At 32.6% G+C, this 15,986-nt stretch overlaps 2 protein-coding genes across 3 annotated transcripts; one reads left to right on the forward strand and one right to left on the reverse strand.

Moving 5' to 3' along the window:
- LOC129953827 (glycogen [starch] synthase) lies at positions 1-10,375 on the forward strand. Of its 2 annotated transcripts, none has more exons than XM_056067310.1 (8): positions 1-901; positions 7,414-7,840; positions 7,907-7,980; positions 8,045-8,517; positions 8,582-8,984; positions 9,411-9,875; positions 9,943-10,078; positions 10,150-10,375. In XM_056067310.1, exons 2-8 carry the CDS (start codon positions 7,414-7,416, stop codon positions 10,242-10,244), a joined length of 2,073 nt encoding a protein of 690 aa, XP_055923285.1. In that variant the 5' UTR covers positions 1-901; the 3' UTR covers positions 10,245-10,375. The 2 variants fall into 2 exon arrangements, with proteins under 2 accessions (XP_055923285.1, XP_055923283.1); XM_056067308.1 differs by lacking the exon at positions 1-901 and adding an exon at positions 7,213-7,354.
- A 2,494-nt stretch (positions 10,376-12,869) lies between these two features.
- On the reverse strand, positions 12,870-15,653 carry LOC129953828 (uncharacterized). Its single transcript, XM_056067311.1, has 4 exons — positions 15,424-15,653; positions 14,779-15,022; positions 13,738-14,544; positions 12,870-13,240 (listed from the first exon to the last, which is right to left on the reverse strand). Exons 1-4 carry the CDS (start codon positions 15,487-15,489, stop codon positions 13,029-13,031), a joined length of 1,329 nt encoding a protein of 442 aa, XP_055923286.1. The 5' UTR covers positions 15,490-15,653; the 3' UTR covers positions 12,870-13,028.
- Positions 15,654-15,986: the final 333 nt, after the last annotated feature.

A 15,986-nucleotide genomic window follows, 5' to 3' on the forward strand; every position in this document is an offset into this window, starting at 1 on the left:
GGTTTAGACGTCATCTTGTTGGAACCATCAGACCACAATTTGTTGTATTAAAACGCACTATAATTCGTACACATAATTTTATGATAAATAATTAAAAAAAAAAATAGAGACATTTTGAATTCCAGAACCGATCCGGTCTTCTCCTTCATTTTCTGGGTCTTACTGTTACTCAGTGTATCGTCGTAGCCGTGGTGGTGTGTCGTACGTGCGTACAAGCAAGAGAAGCAAAACAAATAAGAATTAAAGAAACAAACCTTCTGAGAAAAACTCACCAAATTTTCATATAGAGTAGAGAACCGAGATATATGTAGGTACACCTAAATTACGAGGTGCTCTTTTTTAAACTCGGCGGGTCTGGGTCTTGTTGATTGCCTTCGCCTTGTCGTTGTCACAGAGGAAAAGAATCTTTTCCTCGCTCAAGCTCATACTCAACTTATATCCTCATTCCTCGATAAACTTTAGCCAGAGGAGGTGTTTCGTGTTTTTGTCGTGTTGTCGTCTTCGCCGCCGCCGTCCGTTGTCGCCGGTAGACATATCCACTGTATAGAGTTGAAAAAACAAAAACGATTACGAGATTGTTGGTGTTTTTTTCTTTGATCGATTTAATAATCAAAATTCATTGAATTGATAAGAGCATAATACTTATAAAGCACGTTACTCGGTCGGGTGATAAATTAATTATTTTCAAGGAGATTCTTCGTTAGTTTTATTCTATATACTTGTACATTGTTAATTTATTTATTTTTTTCATTTATCGTTGTCGTTTTCATCGTCGTCGTCGTCTTCGTTGTCGTCCCCCACTGTGTGGTGTGTGAGAGGCTAGCATTGACCTCTATTTGACATCTACTGTCGTTGCTCGTTGAAGAATTAAGGAAAAGAGAAAAATAAATAAAGCAAGAAGGTTTGTACCTATATTAGACATTTCTTTCAAATCAAACAAAAATAAATAAAAACCAATAATTACCTATCTTGATAATGTACACACTGTTTTGAGTGTTTAATTCAATCCTAATGTTATTTGTTTTTTAAGATAAAGGTGGGTACCTACCTTACCTGCCTTCTTCCTAAAAAGAGAAGGAGGTTCAATTTGTGCGTTAGTTTTAACGGTGCATTTAAAATGCAACGGTGTTTGGTATTAATATTTTAAAAACAGCTGCTATCTAAAAACCTACTGTAGTATAGGTATGATGAGTGTTTAGTTTTTATTTAGCAATTTTTTATGAGAACAACAACATTTTAACTGAAAATCTTGTTGTTGTTGTTTTTAAAACCAAGAACACAAACATTATTTCCTCCACGTGAGATCAAAAGCGAAGTTTAGGCATTCTATTTTGGGAATTTTCAAATAAAAATAAAATTAATTTGAATGTCACGATGGTAAAAAACAAAAAAAAGAAACACATGATGGAAGATATTATAAGAATTGTTCTTGAACCTTAATAATATGCGATGAGTGCAGTGCACAGCACATGTGTGCACTTCTTTCTTATGATTAATGTTCTGTTTGTTTGTATTCCATAAAACGTTGGTATGTTCAATTTAGGCAGCCGGGTGATATGATTTTGTTGAGGGGCGTATGGAACTTTCTTTAATGTACATATATTCGGGACTATGACCTTGGCAACGCCTAATCAGCATCACATGTTGTAGACGACTTTAAGCAAGATTACCAAGATTGGCAGATTTAACGCCTTTGTCAGACCTTCCAGTGTCTGATGACAATTATCTACCAAACGAATGATCTGACAGTTAGATGTCAGATAGCTGGCTGAAAACCAACTAATAATGATAAATTATTAGGGATTGGTAGTTTTTTTACTAACACATTCAACTAAAGGGTCAGCTCAATGGTAGATAAAATTAACTTTATGTAGGTATAAATTAACTACTGTATGTCATAAAACATTGTCAGAAACTTTAGACCACTTTATCAGGGTTGAAATGGATTTGTATAGGTAAAATTGATCACCTTACAATTAATTGACAGTCACATTTTCTGGAAATTGCATAATTTCATGATTTTCAAATAGCGTAGGTACATGGTTGTCAAATTTCTTACAATAAATTCATAAGACAATGTTCTTACCATTAATAGTGAGATACATTTTCTGACAATAATTAGTAAAACTACAAGGTTGTTGAACATTTTTCTATTTGACAGATTTGAAAATATTTGTCAATCAATACAGTGTCCACTTTTGGTCAGATTCACTGTAAATGCTTAATTTTTTAGTTCAGCTCAACCGGAACCTCAATTCAAATCAACTCACTTAGTTTTACAGTCGAAACTGAACCTAAGATCAATCAACCCCCTGCTTGGCTGCTTGGGCTTATTATAGGATTTGGGGTAGAAGTGAGGTTGTTCAAAAACCAACCACCCAAAATGTTTGAAAAATAAACAAAATTTGGGCGTTACGACCTTTCTAAATTTGGAAGTTACGACCCTTAAAGTGCTTTTGGGTGATATGACATCATATCTGGGCTTTGTGACATTTTCTTAGTGATATATTTTCGAAGTTTATCTTTTTGAACTTTACGTTAATTTATCATATAGGTTTTATGTTATGCGATAAGAAATAAGAAACGATAGAAATCATAATCGTCGTAACGCCCATAAATGTCATAAAACCCAAATTCAAAATTCTTTTTTGCAAAATGACAACCAACAATTTAGACATGGCTTTATTTAAATTTTTTTTTGGATGTTACGACAATCGCTTTGGATTTAAGGCCTTGTGACCAATTTTGGTCTTTATAACATTTTAGGATTTGGGCGTTATGGTTTTGAGCGAAAAGACTTGACGCCATTTTTCGTGTTTATTGTCGAAAATCTAAGAATAGAATCTTTCGATTTGATTTATCAGTTTTTTCTATCGTACATTTCAAAAAGTAAGAAGACGAATTCAAAAAAAAAATCTATGTTGAACTCAGTTTTATCATCGTTTTTAGTCATGCCCCAACCTTAAGCTTTAGAAGAGTTTATATTTAAAGTGGTTACCTTTCAAGGTAACATCTCCATAAATGGCGGCGATTGAAAAATGCAAAGGTTTTAAAATCCGTCATTTGAAAATAAATGTTTGCCTGATCAATTGGATGAGAAGTAACAGTGGACGGATGGTTGATGAGTAGGACTGTCATACCAAAGGTCTAGCAAAGTTATTTTGACAGGTACTGCCTATTGCTGTGGATTAACAAATTCTCCCAAATTGATTATTGGCATAGTATGTGCTTTCTTAAATTAGCCTTTCGGATTCTGCATAGAACCTGTGGGTCCCCTCCAGGCCTAAAATAAAATAATTCTCAGGAGCTATATTTATTTATTCTTCTTAAAAGTTACACACTCTATTTAGACTAATAAATATACAATACATAAAATAAAAAACATAATTTACTTATAGCATTATAACAAATTTACTAATTTATGTTTCAAAATTCTATTAATATTAAAATCAATTGCAAAATCATATTCATTAAAAACCATACAAGCTCTTGTGATATGAGTATTGATTATACTTAGTCTTAGCATAGCTAGTACTGTTGCAAGGAACATTCAAAAAATCACAGTCAAGAGGACGCAAGTTTCTAGAAGGCGCATAAATAAAAAACATAGATTACAAAACTGGACAAGATGAAACATTTGAATAACCAAATATTTTTCGTAAGGCAAACTTTGTGAACCTTTATTGAACATTTTCTTTACGACAAATGCTAGACGCGGTAAAGGGGCTACATATAACGGTACAATATTCTAAATGTAGTCGGAATAGAATAAAGTACTTTTAATGTATAGGAGTCTTCGACATCTTTTGAATTTCGAAAAACAAACCCTAGCAGATCGCATGGTCTACGAGTATGTGATTTGAGAAATTCATTTTAGAAACGAAGATAACGCCCAGATCATTATGGCTATCAAGTCTTTGTAAAATGTCGTTTTTAAGTTTATAATTATGATATAATGCACTGTGATTTCTAGAAAATATCACAACGCTACGTTTCTTATTATTAAAATATAGCCCATTGCTATTACACCATTTAATTAAATTATTTAAATCAATTTGAACTTTTTTTGCATCGTTAAGTGAATTTATGGAACTGAATATTTTCAAATATTCAGCAAATAGAAGTCACTTAGAAAAAATAAGATGTAATGGTAAGTCGTTAGTAAAAATGATAAAAAGAAGTGGTCCGACTACCTTGAGGAACACCCGAAAAATTTGTATTTTCCTTAGATAAAGCATTATCAATTTTTACCACCTGTTTTCTACCTACTAAATAGCTCTTTATCCACTTTAGGAGCTGGGAGTGAAATCCATATATCTCTCGTTTTTTTAAGAGAACACTATTTTGAACGGTTGAAAGCCTTTTAAAAAAACAATGTAAATAATGTCAACTTGAGAACGCATTTCCATCTGTAAAAGACAAAAATTTGAAAATATTGACAAATTTGTAGTAGTTGACCTACCTTTTAAAAAACTATTTTGGTAAACTGAAATGTTATTGTGAATAAGATTATACAATTTGTTTTTTACTACAGCTTCGAAAACCTTAGGAATTAACTGCAGTTTTGCAACTGGTCTGTAATTTTCAATCGAACTTTTGTACCTGATTTTTGAAGGGGAGTTATTATAGAGTATTTCCATTCATCTAAGAACTCACCATTACTTAAAGAAAGGTTAAATATTATACAAAGAGATGTAGCAAGTATATTAGCAAAAAATTTAAAAGAATTGATGGAATATTGTCTGGTGAAATAGAAAAACTTTTTTCAATTAAAAGGACATTTTTTTGTCATGAATTTGGAGAGTATATTTATAGAAAAAATGTCTTTTTTTAGAAAATCTTTAAGTTTCACTAATAAACTGCTTAGGTACTTTCTAAATTTGAATTATAACACAGAAATAAAACAATAATCAGTTTTGTGTGTCAATGACCTGGAACCACAGTTGTTAAATCGACTAAAGTGATAAGTGGTTGTCATATTTTTGATCTGTGTAAAGCGATTCAACTGAATTCGATCAAATTGAACAACAACAGTGGTTTCATGACTCAAAGTACTATTTTAGGAAAACATATGATCGAGATAATGTTGCAGCATTGAATGACTTTCACCTAATTTTTACCAACAAACATACAAATTTAAAATCAATTTTCCTTTCCTTCAAATTAAACCATACGTTGAATCAGCTGTTCTATCAGATACAGACATATAACAGAAATACCGAGGGTATACCTTTCGATTCCTTTTTTGGACACCTAGGCTGTTATGGCTCAGCTGTTCTTATAACACGTTAAGCACTAACAGAAATGTATCCGGATACCCTATCTGTCTGAGATTAAACGCAGTGAATGTAATGGCTGAATCACAAACACGCTTCAGCTTCGGCTTCGTCTGCGTTACGGTGGGCCTGCTTCGAGGTTGCTTTGAATGACATTTCTATTATTTCATCCCTCCAAAGAGCAAATATTTTGTTTGTTGACATTTTTTACAGCTGATGAGCTGTCAGACAAAGCAAATGTTCAGATGATTGAACTAGAACTTCCGTTTGGAGTCACTTACGTTGCATTACGTTCTTTTCCTTACGATTGTCAAACGAAACGTGAGGTCGAAGCTCCATTGTGATAGCATGCATTGAATTCCTATGGCTGAACTCGTAAACGTCAGGCGAAGCCGAAGCTAAAGCGTGTTTGTGTTTCAGCCATAAGCTTCTGAAAGCTCTATTAATATAACGAAAGAAACGTTAATTAGTTAGAAAATGACCAACGTATTTTTGTTGTAAAATTTATTTAGATCTGACTATCGGCTAACAGAGATAAAATTGGTTGATTTTATTTGTCATTTATCAAAAATCACCTTAGCTGTTCACAACTCCAAAACTCAACACGGGTTTCTTTTCTAACGTTGAAATTGTTTGACTATATTTTTCCAGTATAATATGATGTGCAATATAGGCTCAAACTGAAAGCCAGCTGATTGGACGTACCCTTAAAATGTTTGACGCAAGTGTCCTGCGAAGCTTCTCTTTTGCAACATCAAATTTGACATCATTTAAATATTTCTTGCAAGCTGCAGAAAACCAAGTCTTTTTAATAACTTTTAGGAATTGCGATTCTCAAGAATACCTGGGACATTTTACGAAACAAAGATTAGGCTCTTATCTGAAGTCTATTAATACTTCTTCGCATACACGCTTTCATCTAATGCTTATAAATCTATAAAAATGTGTGTATTCAAAAATAACATCAACTCGAAGGGATTTAACTCGAATCTAATCAATTTCTCAAGGTTATTTTTTTTTAAAGAAAAGAAAACGTAAGCCATGCGTGTTCTTTTATCAAATCATTTTGAATAACAAAAAAATAATAAGATAACAAAATCGTTGGAAAAAAACAAAAGCATATTGAACCTTTCCAGATCGTTATATCTGATAAAATAACTGTTGCGAAGGGTCAGTTTGAAGTCATAACAAAGGTGATTGACACCATCAGTGCTAATGCTCTCAGAAGTACATTAGTAAATCTATTTGTTCGTTAATTACAGTTTATTAAGAAAGCTATCGAAAATTAACGTTGATAATTAAGTATCTAACCACTTTAAGACCTCTTTATATGACTGGTACAAGAAAAAAGTCTATTTCTGGTACTAACCAAATCGCCGAGTTAATGTTAATGGACAAAATTCTCCAAACATATGCGCAGAAAACTTAAGTTTTAAATTAAGTTAATTCAAAACCTCTTTTATTATATAATTCGGTGACACACAATAACTATGTATAAGAAGTACAAAAATGTCAGAACATCTACATTTAATATTTATTTCCATAAACTTGACCTCAAGGATATTTTAAAAGTCCATAATCAGTCTAAAACTTAAACACTCGTGTAATCTCTCTCTCTCTCCATTTAAAATTAAAGAACTTAAAAAACTACCTCAAGACCGCAACTAATTACAAATATATGTATTTGCGAGGTCAGCCGATTAAACAAAACAAAACAATATTTTCGTTTTAATACCTTTAATCGGTGATGGCTTTGCCAACTTCTCTATCTTTCCCGCTTTATTTGCTATGTTAAAAACCGAACGAAACCATGAGAGAGTGAAATAAAATCACTCTGTTGCTCCTAACGTGTTATTTCATAACTGATAAGACTAAATGATCTTCTTATCAAACATACAGCACCAGAAAATATGTTTTTTAGTTGTCGCCTTAGTTCTTGGTGGTTTCTTCAGTGCGTTGACTAGTTCTCTAGCTTAAAAAGTTCGAATCAAATTTTGAAATTCAAATTATTTAAAAAATAAGTTATGTTGAAACGTGGATTGTCCTTTCGTTTGGAGGATGGCGACGGAAATGCTGCGGTGACCCACATTTGTCTTCAATCAAAATAACGTTTTCTTTATAATTCTTGTTTGCACAGATGATGCGAAGGTTTTCACGTGTTGAGTCCACTGGTGACCTCAAGGATTACTTTGATCGTGGAGATATTGCTTCACGAGAGAATCGATGGAATTTCGAGATCGCATGGGAAGTTGCCAATAAAGTTGGAGGAATCTATACTGTTATTCGTTCAAAAGCCTATGTATCTACGGAAGAAATGGGAGAGCAGCTGTGCTTAATGGGACCGTACAAAGAGACTTGTGCACGAACGGAGATGGAAGAAATGGAATTTCCACGTGGTAATCCTCTATTGAAAGCAGTAAATGCATTAAGATCTCGTGGCTATAAGATACACACTGGACGTTGGTTGGTCGATGGTAATCCCCAACTGATCTTATTCGATATTGGTTCAGCTGCATGGAAACTTGATGGCTTTAAAACGGAACTGTGGGAGAAATGTAATGTTGGTGAGTTTGATATTTCTTTTTTCTAAGTGTAAACTATCTTACTTAAAATTTTGATGTTTTTAAAAGGTGTTCCACACATGGATGTAGAAACAAATGATGCTATTATTTTGGGCTATATGATTGCAGAGTTTTTGGAAGAGGTTTGTATTACCACAAAATAAACACGTAAACATTCTTAGTTAGACATTTTTTTCGAATACATAGTTTAGAAATTGTGCTGTTGAATATTCAGAAGAAAATGAACTGCAAAGTCCACGAATTTGTGCTCATTTCCACGAGTGGCAAGCTGGAGTTGGTCTTATAGCTTTGCGAACACGCCATGTTGAGATTGCCACCGTTTTTACAACTCATGCTACACTTCTGGGGCGGTATCTGTGTGCAGGCAATACGGACTTTTACAATAATCTTAGTAATTTTGCTGTTGACGATGAGGCAGGCAAACGCCAAATATATCATAGATATTGCATAGAACGTGCAGCTACACATCTATCGCACGTCTTTACCACTGTATCCGAAATAACTGGTTATGAAGCTGAACATTTGCTAAAACGAAAGCCAGATATAATCACGCCCAATGGATTGAATGTTAAGAAATTCTCAGCTATTCATGAGTTCCAGAATTTGCATGCTGTAGCCAAGGAGAAGATCAATGAATTTGTGCGTGGTCATTTTTACGGGTAAGATTCAACGAATGTTAGATTATGTTTTGTTTTTAAATTTATTTTTTTGTTCATTAATTAGTCATATGAATTTCGATCTGGACAAAACCCTTTACTTTTTCATCGCTGGACGATACGAATTCGGAAATAAAGGTGCTGACATTTTTATCGAGTCACTTGCTAGGCTAAATGCAAAGCTTAAAGCTGAAAAACCAGACACCACTGTGGTAGCTTTCTTGATTTTCCCAGCCAAGACAAATAATTTCAATGTTGATTCACTGCGAGGACATGCTGTTGTAAAACAATTACGTGATACTATAAACAATATTCAACAAGTTGTCGGAAAGAGAATGTTCGATACGTGTCTAACTGGACGTATTCCAGAACCAGACGAATTGTTAACTAAGGAAGATTTAGTGAAGATCAAGAGGTGTTTATTTGCAATGCAAAGAGATTGTATGCCACCAGTGACAACACACAATATTGTAAGTAGAATTTATTTCGTATTTTTAAGTTCCTTTTGACAATTTGCTAACTGTTGAGAAATGTTCTGAAAACTCGATTAATTTTTAAATTAAAATGTGTTTAAAGTGACAATCAAATGTTGAAACCACAAAACCATTGCATTTTGTTGACTTATGACTTGGAGAAATGTTCTGAAAACTCGATTAATTTTTAAATTAAAATGTGTTTAAAGTGACAATCAAATATTGAAACCACAAAACCATTGCATTTTGTTGACTTATCATCAAGCTTTAGCATTCCATTAGACTTTTGTTTATATTTTATAAATTGACAGACTTATAACTCCAGTTTAAGACTTCTTCAGACAATTTTTCGTTTAATTGTTTACTTGGAATTCCCCTTAAGTTAAGCTTTTTTTATTTCGCCTTTAACATTTTTAATTTTAGGTTGACGATTGGAATGATCCCGTCCTAAATTCCGTTCGTCGTTGCAAGCTATTCAACACGGTACACGATCGCGTTAAAATAGTGTTCCATCCAGAGTTCCTAACATCGACAAATCCTCTCTTCGGTATTGATTATGAAGAATTTGTTCGTGGTTGCCATTTAGGAGTATTCCCATCTTACTACGAACCCTGGGGTTACACACCAGCTGAGTGCACAGTCATGGGAATTCCAAGCATAACCACCAATCTATCAGGCTTCGGGTGTTTCATGGAGGAGCACATTCAAGATCCCAAATCCTATGGTATCTATATTGTGGATCGTCGTTACATTGGTCTCGAAAATAGTGTCCAACAATTATCAAACTTTATGTTGGAGTTTTGCCGTCTGAATCGTCGCCAACGTATTATTCAACGAAACCGAACAGAAAGATTGAGTGATTTACTTGATTGGAGGCAGCTGGGCATAGTAATAATTATAATCATAGTTATTTTGAAAGTTTGGTAATGGAACTTTTTTAATTTGTTTCTTAAAGTATTATCGACAAGCAAGAGTTAAGGCCCTACAAGCTGTCTATCCAGATTACTTAGATGAAAGTTCTATGTATGGATCACGTAACAATTTGAGTTTTTCACGTCCTTACAGTGAACCACCAAGTCCATCATCTTCAAGTGAGTATAATTAAATGGTTTATATTTTGTTCGTATTTTCTTATATTGTTAATTTTATTTTTCATTTTAAGGACACACAACTCCAGCTCCATCTGTACATGGTTCAGACGATGAAGATTCCGTTGATGAGGAGCACGAGCTAAAAGAGCTCGGAATTACAAATTGAACAACAACTTAAACTCTATATGCCATTTAATGTTTTCTTTTTTCTCTTAGTCAAAATTATGTGTGACGTTTTATAATCGTATTACAAAGAGTGTTCCTCAATACAACAAAATACTTGTACAAAAATCATAATTAACTATTTCACTTTTGTTTTGCTGAGGTAAATCAATAATAAAAGGTATTGATAGCCTAAGGTAGTTAGCGAAAATAAACTAATAAAACTGTATGACTCAACTGACAAACAATACCAAACAAACAAAATACGAACTAAATGTAGAAATCCAAAGTTTAAAACATAGAAATTTTAGAGTAGCATGACAGATTTAAAATGTAAATAACATCGCACAATCATTTAATATTTAACACAAAACCTAAAAAACAATTCTATTCAATTCTATTACCTGCAAGTTGTTATGAATACTATTTACACTCTGTTAAAGTTTTGTGTGCGTTCATGTAAATGTATATACAAAATAAAAATAGAAACCTTAACCTCTTTCAAAAAGGATGAAGAAACGAACAATGATAAAATAATTGGTTTACTGAGGTGTGAGGGGCGTATGTGAAATATTTTCTTCCTGCAAATTCATTTTAGAAAAAACTGAGTTTTCACCTTTTACATTTGTGCCAAACTTTAAGAATGGTGCATTTAAGGGGCCGTTTATAGCTATCAGTACAATTTGTATTTTACGTTTTGTACAATATTTTTATTTTTAGAAAAAGATATGTTTATTAAGATGAATTCTAATGTCATTTTTTTACGAAACAATGGGCAGGTTTAGGCAACATATAAGGGACTTCATTTGCAGTCAACTTCATTCTTTGAACGTAAATTTTGACCAAGGCAATTAGTTAGTTTTCCAAGTGTCATGAATTTCAAATTCAGAACTTTAATTCACAAACCTCTACTTTAAGTACATAGTACAAGAACTACCAAACACATTATTGTCTACAAACCACTCAGACAAGCTCCAAGTCCATTAAGATTTGTCTTTTGTATTGTAAAGAAACATTACTTATTTCTTTTTTAAATTGATGAGGAACCCTTTAACAGAAAGCATTAAATGAAGTTATGCAGAAAATAAATAAATTATAAAGTAATAAGGTTCAGCTTTCAGTTGAATGAAAAAACATGTTCAACTGTCATTTTGATAGAAGTAGACTTGACTTAATAGTAAGAGAGATTCCAGTCGACTTTCCATTAAAGTTGCCTTAATTGGAAAGTAATTTTTTGGCAGCTGGCCAATCAGATACTAGAAACTTGCCTAACTTTCAAGTCCCTTATGTCGTCTGAACCTCTCCAATGTATTTGAAGCTAAATTTATTTTGCAAATACATTTTCAAAATCATAATTTGACAGTTCCAATAAAATTCCATTTTGTTATTTCGTTTACAATTTTTCGCTCGTGTAAATTCGGGTTATTTTTAAAACGTTTTACTTTTTGTGTAAACTTATATTAAATAAATAATTAAATTAGTTGGAGGCAATAGTCCATTCGGAACTAGGGCCTAGTGAGTAACAAGTTACAACTCTCAACCATTCTTGTGTGAGAGTAATGTTGTCAAGAATGGAGGGACGTACAATTTTAAGTCAAATCTGAATTTAAGAAAGCACTTTTCAAGAAATGAATTAAGAGGATTTGGCAAGGTACTATTAAACTCATATTATTCATCACTAGTCTAGTCCATTGTATACCAATCAATCAGCTTTCTGATACGCACAATACTTACATATATTCCAAACAATATAACTGGGTCAAATGAAGCATTCGGATTGAATATATTGCTATAGAACTAAAGTGATATAATCAAGAGCCATAATCGTAATCAAATATATTTGCGCATAGAAACCTTCGATTTTATGTAGCTCATTAAAAGTGCATTTTTAATGTGAAGACCTTTTACATATATGTATGTATGTATGTACAGTACATACTTCTAAGTTATCAGAGTTTTTCGTGAAAACATTGCTTTGATAATAAACTGACTTATCTTCACTTTGTTGCGTAGGAAAACAAATGTAACTAAATTGTTTCCTAATAATAATAATTGACAACTCAAGTGCTTTAAATGTGTCATTTGAATCTGTGCGAATAATACATATGTATATTCACTTTGACGTTTCATCATTTTATCCAGTTTCCACTTTATGGCGTGAAAGAAGTCAGCGAAGTGAAACCAATCTGAATACCTTCCATAGTATGAAACACAACTTGACACTGATTGACATTATGTAGCGAAACGTCAAAAATTTAAATTATTTCTATTTACAAATCAAATTGAGTAAAAAAACTAATCTTGACTTAAGCGCGATTATGTATCAAAACTTGCACAAATGAACATATGTATGTACATATGTATGTGGACCTTATTAATCAATTTCATCAACTAAGCTAATAATAATAATGTTTGCAAATAGACCACTTCGAACTATTGATCTTGATTGGTATAGGTATACTGCAATACATGTTTACATGCATTTATTTCTTTGATAAGAATATTGAAAACTCTCTGCCTTAAATGTCTAAATACGAAAGAACTGCAATTGACAATTATTTCTTGAGATAAGAAGGAAATTGTTAACAGACAACCAAAGTGCGTAAAATGTGTCAGTAAAACAAATAAATGATGTAATCTGCAACCTTGTGCAATTTATTACGATAGTCCTATCAAATAATGTATTAAACATAACATAATATTATTATATAAATGGTAAAACTGTATGAAATGAAGACAAAGATTTACAAGCTAAAATAAGAAAATAATATTATTAAAACGAAGATTATTATTGACATTCTTGTTGGCTTGCAGTTTCTTCGTAACAATAATCTTCAAAACATCCATCACTGCTGCTACAGCCCGGACTTCCCCTATATTTTTTACAATATTCAGATTGATCGATAAAGGTGCATCTATTGTTTGGACATCGATATCGATAGCAATATGGTGAGCAGGTTTGTTTTTGATTTGCCAAACAACCGGAGCAGTCGATAGCATCTGAAATAAAAATTGCGTTTCTATTAAAATCAAATCAGTTCACGAAAATTAAAAACTAACAAAAGTATTTATTAAATTTTTTGACATTAATGCATCAATATTTTAAATGTCAAAAACTCTGTAACAAAAAAATCTCGTAGAATTTCAACTTTCATAGCTGATATGCAAGCCTATCAGGGTTATTCTCTTTAAGCTCAGAGCAGGGGACAATGCAGAGCTTGAGCACATCGAGTACGCTCCGAGCAGGCTTTGATCAGAGCTTTCCGTCTTATATATGAAAGATGAAATGAAACCCAATGGAAAAAGTAAGTGTCAATAGCTTACTTCTTTCTCTTTCATACACCACGAAACGAACGTAATGCCAGCCATGCTCAGCTTTTTATTTCATTTGCTCTGTAATTTTTTTCAAAGCTCTTTTTTGACAGCTCGGTTGTCTGCTCTAAGCTTAAAAAGGAGAACGCCTTGTACATAGTATCGTTTTATTTTAACATGCTTACCACTTATTTTGCATTCATTTTTAGAACAACCTTGCAACTCAGGATTTGGTGGTATGACCAACATTCCCGGATATTCGATTACCTTATCGACTTTAAGGTATTTTACAGAATATATTCCACAAATTTCACCACACTGTCGATATTGACGATTAAAACAGACCCATTTTGTGTTGTATTTCTTACACATTCTCGGTGTGACTATAAAACAACATTTTCCATTTGAACCTGATATCGTCGTGGTGCAATTATTTTTATAATTAATTTCTTCTTTGGCTGCTTCATTTTTTTCTGTTAGATAAACTATATTTGTTATTGTTTTAGCTGCATGGAATTCAGGACCCGTCTGATTTGATTCGGTGTTAAAATTATTTTTAATTTCCAGAATTGTGGTAATGACTTCTGGATGGGTACAAGTCAACCCTGTCCACACCAGGCCATGAGCACAGACTGGCTGGATACAGCGCCCTCTGTAAAATGTACCATTTCTACAGTAAACAAATCGACATTCACCATCGATAATTACATGATCTGGAGAACATGGTGATTTTGTTGTTGTTGTTGTTGTTGGTGGTGTAGGTGATGTTGTTGTTGTTGGTGATGTTTCTGTTTTTGATGTTGTTATTGGTGGGGACATTGTAGTTGTTGATGTTGTTTTTGTCCATTCTGTAGGTGTAGTTGATGTAGGCCTTGAAGTAGTTCTGTAACAAATCAGCTGACATTGATATGTTCGACACGGTCTTGCCTGACAAAATGAGGGTAAGATAATTCCAGGATTTGGAATACACATGTCATGCTGAATTGAGAAACCTTCGAGAATGGTATAATATCTTGATATAAGTTCGAAATTTATAAGTTAAAATTAACATGTCAATTTACAACAGTTGTGTTAGTTAATATTTTTATGTAGCTCGGATAACTTAACCACTCACTAACTGCAACGATCGTGTAATGTGCGTATGGAACATTACTGTTTTTATTATGCAATAAGCTGATAACTGTTTAAAATTGACATTTCTATATAAAAATAAGTGTTAGTTTTACCACTAGGGCAGTAGAGCGTTGGTGTATTGTGAAGTACTTCCTGACATAATCCATTTATCATTATAAAATTAGGTGGACAGTTTTGTTGTACACACATTCCATTGATTAAATCAAATCCAAAACCACAAGATGCTGTTTCAGTTGGCCTTAAAAGACATGCTCCATTGACAAGGTAATGAGTCTCCGGGCACAAAGATCGAACACACATTCCATTAAAGAAATCCGTTCCAATAGGACACACATTCTTAAAAAAAAAAGAAAGAAAGAAAAAAGATTTGTTATAAAGGCACAAACTAAAATTGGAACAAATTTTTGCAAAAGATATGTATAATCGTTCTTAAAATTAGTTTCCTCAGTTTTCATGTAAAATGAACAAGATTTGTATTCACTACTTTCTCATTTAAATGTTTAAAGCTTTTTAACAGCAATAATAATAAATTAAATGAGTAAACTAACAAACAAAATATTGATCTCATTTCTTGAATTCAATTAAATTTCTTAGATTGCTGAGGTTTCTAGAACCTGAACTGACCTTTTTTGGCCGTAAAAACCCTGACATAGTTTTACGATTTTTATTTTAAAAATGACCGTTTAAAGTCACTTTAATTTGAGATGTAAAAAGAATAGAAACCAAAGTGAACTCACTGTGTCCTGCTGATAACAAAATCGAATTGATATTATTAAAAACAATGTAAGCAATAACCGTTCCATTGGTATTTTTGATTTTAAACTAAATTTCTGTGTTCTTGAGTTTCAAGTAAATTGAAGAAAAACTCACAATCAACTGAAAAACTAGAAAGATTTAGAATAACATTTTAATAATTATAGATAGTGATGATGCGATACAATTTAAGTAAAATAGGTCGAGAAATATTGTATTAAAAATAATATTTCATCTCCATCTTAATAATGCAAATCACTTGCATATATTATAGGGTGCTGTATTGATGTTACATGGTAAAAAAAAATATTTTACAATAATCTAATGCTTTTAACATTTTAAATTTTGTGTGTTCGAAATCATTGAAATATTGGCTATTTTGACTTCTCATTTCCTCAGTTTTTCGTTAAAAAAAAAAAAACACTTGCCCTCTATGTGTGAAGTTGAAGACAAATAGTGACCATTCTCAATCTTGCCCAAGTTTTCACGTTGATATCTTGTGAGTAGATAGGTTTGGCTGGATTGGCCAGTTTATATTTCTAAGATC

This window comes from Eupeodes corollae, chromosome 1, assembly GCF_945859685.1.
Source record: "Eupeodes corollae chromosome 1, idEupCoro1.1, whole genome shotgun sequence".
Classification (NCBI taxonomy): domain Eukaryota; kingdom Metazoa; phylum Arthropoda; class Insecta; order Diptera; family Syrphidae; genus Eupeodes; species Eupeodes corollae.

Excerpts from the sequence above, each read along its gene's own strand:
- LOC129953827 (XM_056067308.1), top strand. The coding sequence starts at position 7,301 with ATGTTGAAACGTGGATTGTCCTTTCGTTTGGAGGATGGCGACGGAAAT. Across the intron at positions 7,981-8,044 it reads TTGCAGAGTTTTTGGAAGAG|TTTAGAAATTGTGCTGTTGA; the intron begins GTTTGTATTACC and ends TCGAATACATAG. Across the intron at positions 8,518-8,581 it reads GTGCGTGGTCATTTTTACGG|TCATATGAATTTCGATCTGG; the intron begins GTAAGATTCAAC and ends TTCATTAATTAG.
- LOC129953828 (XM_056067311.1), bottom strand. The coding sequence starts at position 15,489 with ATGGAACGGTTATTGCTTACATTGTTTTTAATAATATCAATTCGATTT. Across the intron at positions 15,023-15,423 it reads TTTGTTATCAGCAGGACACA|AATGTGTGTCCTATTGGAAC; the intron begins GTGAGTTCACTT and ends TTTTTTTTTAAG. Across the intron at positions 13,241-13,737 it reads AAATGAATGCAAAATAAGTG|ATGCTATCGACTGCTCCGGT; the intron begins GTAAGCATGTTA and ends TTTTTATTTCAG.